The 6065-nt window shown below is 36.1% G+C and overlaps 1 protein-coding gene across 3 annotated transcripts in view; it reads left to right on the top strand.

Moving 5' to 3' along the window:
- The window catches only part of LOC103737032 (E3 ubiquitin-protein ligase HACE1), a 74363-nt gene that overhangs the window by 51556 nt on the left and 16742 nt on the right, over positions 1 to 6065 (top strand). Inside the window, exons 7-8 of one of the 3 annotated variants that reach the window (XM_017799054.2) lie at positions 4991 to 5087; positions 5242 to 5276. Coding sequence is in view for 1 of the 3 variants with exons in the window: in XM_017799053.2 (XP_017654542.1) it covers positions 4991 to 5087; positions 5242 to 5334 (190 nt within the window). In the remaining 2 variants the exon portion in view is untranslated. Of the gene's footprint in view, positions 1 to 4990; positions 5088 to 5241; positions 5344 to 6065 lie in introns of those variants that run through there. The other 2 variants (XM_017799056.2, XM_017799053.2) reach the window with 2 other exon arrangements.

The raw sequence follows: 6065 nt of genomic DNA on the forward strand, positions 1-6065 counted from the left end.
TTGTGCAGCTATTGTGAAGGAGAGTGTTTCCAAGTACACATTCTCCAATTGCTTGTTATTGGTATATAGGAAGACTACTGACTTTTGTAGGTTAATTTTGTAACCTACCACTTTACTGAAAGTGTTGATCGTGAATGCGAGTTTTCAGTTGGAATTTTTGGCATCCCTTAGATACAATATCATATCATCTGCAAAAGGATAATTTGATCTCTTCTTTTCCAATTATTACTCCTTTAATTTCCTTCTCTTGTCTTATTACTCTTGCATGAGTTTCAAGTACTATGTTCAAGAGAAGTGGGGATAGTGGATAGCCTTGTTTAGTTCCTGATTTCAGTGGGAATGCTTCCTGTTTTTCTCCATTTAGAATGATGTTGGGTGTAGATTTTTTATATATGGCTTTAATTATGTTGAGGTATGCTCCCTCCAGTCCAATTCCATCTAGGACTTTGAACATAAATGCATGTTGAATTTTGTCAAAGGTCTTCTCTGCATCTACTGAGATGACCATGTGTTTCTTGTCTTTAAGTCCATTTATATGATTTATGATGTTTATTGACTTTTGTATATTGAACCATCCCTACATCTCTGGGATAAAGCCAACTTGATCATGGCAGATGAGCTTTTTGATGTGTGTCTGTATGCAGTTTGCAAGTATCTTGTTGAGAATTTTTGTATCTATGTTCATTAAGGATATGGGTCTGTAGTTCTTTTTTGGTTGTATCTTTGCCTGGCTTTGGTATTAGAGTGATGCTGGCTTCATAGAAGGAATTTGGAAGTTCTCCCTCCTTTTCTATGTTTTTGAAGAAATTAAGTAGTATTAGATTAGATCTTCTTTAAATGTGTGATAGAGTTCTACTGCAAATCCATCTGGTCCTGGGATTTTTTTAGTTGGGAAGTTTTGTGTTACTGTTTCAATTACTTTTTGTGTTATGGGTCTGTTTAAGCTGATAACCTCTTCTTGTTTTAGTTTTGGTGGTTCCCATGCCTTTAGATATCTGTCCATTTAGTTTAGGTTTTCAAATTTAGTAGCATATAGGTTTTTAAATATTCCCTTATAATGTTCTGTATCTTTCTGGTGTCTGTTGTGATGTTTCCCCTTTCATCTCTGATTTTGTTGATTTGGAGGTGCTCTTTCTTTCTTTTGGTTAACTGGACTAGAAGTCTGTCAATTTTGTTTATCTTTTCAAAGAACCAACTCTCGGAATTGTTGATTCTTTGTATTGTTTTCTTTGTTTCAATGTCATTAATTTCTGTCCTGATTTTTGTTATTTCTTCTTGTCTGCCGGGTTTGGGCTTTGTTTGCTGTTGCTTTTCAAGTGTGTTGAGTTGCAATGTTAAGTCATTTATTTGTGTTCTTTCCGATTTTTTGATTTAGGCACTTAGAGCTCTAAACTTCCCTCTAAGGACCACTTTCAGCGTGTCCCCGAGGTTTTTATTGTGTTCTATTGTCCTTTTCATTTAGTTCCAGGAATACTTTTATTTCTTTCTTAATTTCTCTTTTGACCCATTCATCATTCCAAAGTGTGTTGTTTAATCTCCATGTGTTCATGTGGTGATTAGGGCTTCTTCGGGTGTTGATTGTAAGCTTTATTGCATTGTGGTCTGATAGAATGCATGGAATTATTTCAATCTTTTTGTATTTGGTCTCAGGCCCCAAGACAAGGAATGGGGCAAGGCCCAAACTCAGAGGAGAGAATGACAGCAGAGATGGGAGGGTGAATGAGGGTGGGAGAGTCAAGATGCAGAGGGCGCAATGGACTTACCCTGTAGAGAGGTCTGTGGATGGGAGAGAGGCCTGTGGCCTGTCTTTCATGCCCTGGGAAGCAGAGGCTAGGTGAAGGCAGGGCCAGGCCCAGAAGAAGTGCTCCTGGGACCCAGAGAAGGCACTACGTTGGTCTGGATGAAAAGGATCAGGAAACAGTGTTGATTCCCCAGGTGTCTGGGATCCCAAGACAAAGAATGGGGCAGGGCCCAATCTCGGAAGAGAGAATGGCAGCAGAGATGGGAGGGTGAATGAGGCTGGGGGAGTCAAGATGCGGAGGACATGATTGAGATTTGTTTTATGTACCAGAATGTGGTTTAATTTTAGAATAACTTGCATGATCTGCTGAGTAGAAAGTGTATTCTTTGGTGGTTGCATGGAATATTTTGTATATATCTGTTATGTGCATTTCATGTAGTATGTCATTTAACTCAGATATCTCTCTGGCTATTTGTCCAGTTGACCTGTGTATTAAGGATAGTGGGGTATTAAAGTTGCCCACTATCACTGAGTTAGTGTCAATCTCTGTTTCATATTTCTGGACTATGGATTTTATGAATTTAGGTGTTCAGAGTTTGGTGCATATATGTTCATGATTGTAGTATCTTCTTGATCAATTGTTCCTTTGATTAGAATGAAATAATCCTCATCTCTTTTGATGAGTTTTAATTTGAAATCCATTTTGTCAGATATTAAAATGGCAATACCTGTTTGCTTCTTGGGAGCATTTTCTTGGAATTTTGTTTTCCATCCTTTCACCCTAAGATAGCATCTAACCTTGAAGTCACGATGAGTTCCTTGAAGAAAACAAAAAGATAGGTTTTGTCTCTTAATCCAATGCACCAGCCTGTGTCTTTTGACAGGGGAGTTGTGGCCAATGATAATTAGTGTCATTATTGAAATCTGTGTACTGTATGCTGTCATTTTAATTTCTTTGTTTGTGGCCCTATTTTGTGTTTCTGTTGTTATACCTTTTATTTTCTTTCTATAGCCTCCTGGGCATATTCATTCCTTTCTTCGGTCCTCTGTATGGCTTTGACTATTCTCTGCAGTGCTGGTTTGGAAGACATGCATTCTTTCATCTTATTTGTGTCATGGAAAATTTTCTGTTCCCCTTTGACCTTGATAGATAGTTTGGCTGGATAAAGTATTCGGGGTTGGCATGTATGGTTATTTAGAACTGGGAATACTTTAGGCTCTTCTGGATTTCATAGTTTACATTGAAAAGTCAGCAACAATTCTGATGGGTTTACCTTTATATGTAACTTGCTGTTTTTCTCTAGCAGCTTTCAGTACTCTTTGTTCTGTACATTTAATGTTTTTACTATTATATGTCATGGGGACTTTCTGTTCTGATCATGTCTTAATGGTGTTCTCTGTTCTTGAATCTCTATAGGATATCTTTCCTTAATTTAGGGGCGTTTTCTTTATGATCCTCTTGAAGATCTGTTTGATGCCATTGGTTTGAGTTTCTTCTCCTTCCTGTATGCCTATTTGGTCATTTCATGTTGTCCCACATTTTCTGAGTATTCCATTCCTGTGTTCTTTTGAATTTTGCATAGTCTTTGCTTAAGAAGTACAGATCTTCAATTTTACCCTCCAGTCTTGATATTCTGGTTTTTGTTTCATTCATTCTGCTTGTGAGACTTTCTCCTGTTGTTTCTAATTGGTTTATTCAGTTTTTCAGTCCTGTGTTCATTTCCTTTTGGGTTTTTTTTTCTCTGTTTCTATCTCTTTAGTGAATTCATTGTTCAGGTTGTGGATCATTTTTGATATTTCATTAAGCTGTGTATTTGTATATTCTTGAGCTTCTGTCAGAAGTTTATGCCTTTCCTCTTTGAATTTTTTGAGTTGTTTGCCTGTGTTTTATTGAAGTTCTTTGATCATATTTATGATTGTTCTTCTAAATTCTGTGTCCTGGGATTCTACAGGGTAGTTCTCAATGCTGTGCACTTCTGTAGGACTTGTGGGCTTAGTGGGGTACATATTTTCCTGGGTTTTCATATTGTTTGTGTTTTTGCATTGCCATTTGGGCATATGGATGTTCATTGTCGGTTATGTGTTCAACAGGAACTTCTACTCTGCTTTTGTTTAATTTAATTTTGGTTTTGTTTTTATTGTTTCTGTAACTTAGTTACTTTTTGTTTGGGTATGGAAGACAAATTGGAGGGTATTTCAAATTCTTGCTGGGCAGTAAATTGGTCAGAGTCCTGACTGAGCAGGTCTGTCTGCCTGATCTGGAGGCTGGACGTTTGGTGTTGAGGGGATTGCTGGGTGAGAAGTTAGGGATTTATGGTAGGGTGATTAGTTAATCTGGTTTGGGAAGTTGGTCCTGGGACTTGATGTGAAGCAGTTGGAGCCCGTCCTGTGAGAGAGGCTGGCAGGGGACAGAGTAGGGGTGGGTGCAAGAAATGGGGTAGGGAGGCAGTGAGCTTGATTTGATTTACTGAAGTCTTAGCTGAGCAGCTCTCTCCTAGAATATTTCTTGATTTCCATGTCTCTAGGTATTAAATTTATTTTTCTTTACCTTTCTCTAGAATTATATAAGCTAATTGAATAATAATACCTGGAAGTCTAGTAGTGGCTATTCCCACAGTAGGTTGGCTCTAGCTGAAAGAGTAGTAGTTATTGATTTTACTAATAGAAAGCACAGTCAGAGAAGAAGGCATGGGCTTTAGGAAAGTTGCTTATTAGGCTAGCTCAAGTAGCTTACCAGCTCATCAAACCTGAACAGATTAGGGGAAAAAAGGTTAAAAGCTAGGAAGTAGTTTTTGCTAACTTCAAGTTAAGCTCTCTCTTTCAGTTCTTTTCTTTGATATTTTCTCCTCTTTGATACTTTCTCCTCCATTCTTTTTTGTTTTAAACATTAAAGAACCATAAAATGCATTCTTCTTTTGAATATTTAAGTTTCTTTTGGACTAGAAAGTCTAGAGACTTAGATATGTGTCTAAGGTCAGGCTAGAGTTGAGAGAGGGATTAGGAAATGAATGGCAAGAAATATAATCAGAAGCTTGAAAGTGGGTAGTTACCACCTTTTTATCTGTATAGGCCTAGTATATCTTAACATCGAGGCAATTTTCCTAATTGCCAAGGATGTAGATTAGCTCTGTCTTAGGATTTTGTTGTTGTCCTTAATCTTTCATTGACTCATATTAACTATTCGTAATTTATGGAGAAAGAAGTTTAATTAAAAGGTTATGGTTTTAACTTAATTTTATTTCTATACAGTCATGGCCAGAGAGATACCGCACAAATTCTTCTATTACGAGGAGCCAAATATTTGCCAGATAAAAATGGAGTAACCCCTCTAGATATATATGTACAGGTATGCTTTCAACATATTATTCTGAGCCCATTTATGATAGAAACAAGGAATGATAAAGTTATATTTTTCTTAAATGAGACAGTGACTTCAAAGACACTTAAGTCTCTTTAAAAGTCCATTTTTTAATCTGAATAATTTCAAGTCTTGTTTTTAGGGTGGATATGGAGAGACTTGTGAAGTATTAATTCAGTATCACCCAAGGCTTTTCCAGACTATTATTCAAATGACACAGAATGAAGACCTCTGAGAAAACATGGTAATATGATGTTTCTTGTAGGTTGTAAATGAACAGCCTCACAAATATACTTAATAATTTATTACAATTATTTTAGTAACTTGAATTTGTTGATTTTCTATTTTATATAAAATATTTGAGTGTTTGTAGGGCTTGATATTTGTCTGTATATTGAAATTAGTTCCCAGGAATATTTAAGCATAACTGTATGTAATAATGTATTTTGTGCTGGTATTTGATCCTATAAATTATCTGTCTGTTTTGTCAGTCTCTTCTTACATAGCTATTCCTTGTGGATCGAGGAAAAGAATGTGAAGAGGAATACTATGTTAGGATTTGTGCTTATTATTTTTGAGCTGCTTTTTGTTGTTTTTGTAGTGCTAGGAATTGAACCCAGAGCTATGGCAAGTTCTGGAGCATTTGTCTCAGCAAAGTGAAAGCCAGTATCTAAAGATCCTAACAAGCCTTGCTGAAGTTGCTATGACAGATGGTCATAAACTGCTTAGGTGTTTCAGCAAATCAGTAGATAGGTAATGTCTGTCTGCTTTATCTCCTTGAATAGTTTATTCTGTTAGCTACCTATTATTAATGGCAAGGTGTTAAAAATTTTTACTCCTTATTCTTTGTTTTATTTAAAAAGATTTGTTCAAAACACATTATATATGTGTGAAATTCTTAATTAAAAAAGCATATATAACTATATAAAACTATATATTATTATATTATTTAAAAACTCTCTCTCT

This window comes from Nannospalax galili, unplaced genomic scaffold (assembly GCF_000622305.1).
Source record: "Nannospalax galili isolate Female #2095 unplaced genomic scaffold, S.galili_v1.0 scaffold2818, whole genome shotgun sequence".
Taxonomy (NCBI): domain Eukaryota; kingdom Metazoa; phylum Chordata; class Mammalia; order Rodentia; family Spalacidae; genus Nannospalax; species Nannospalax galili.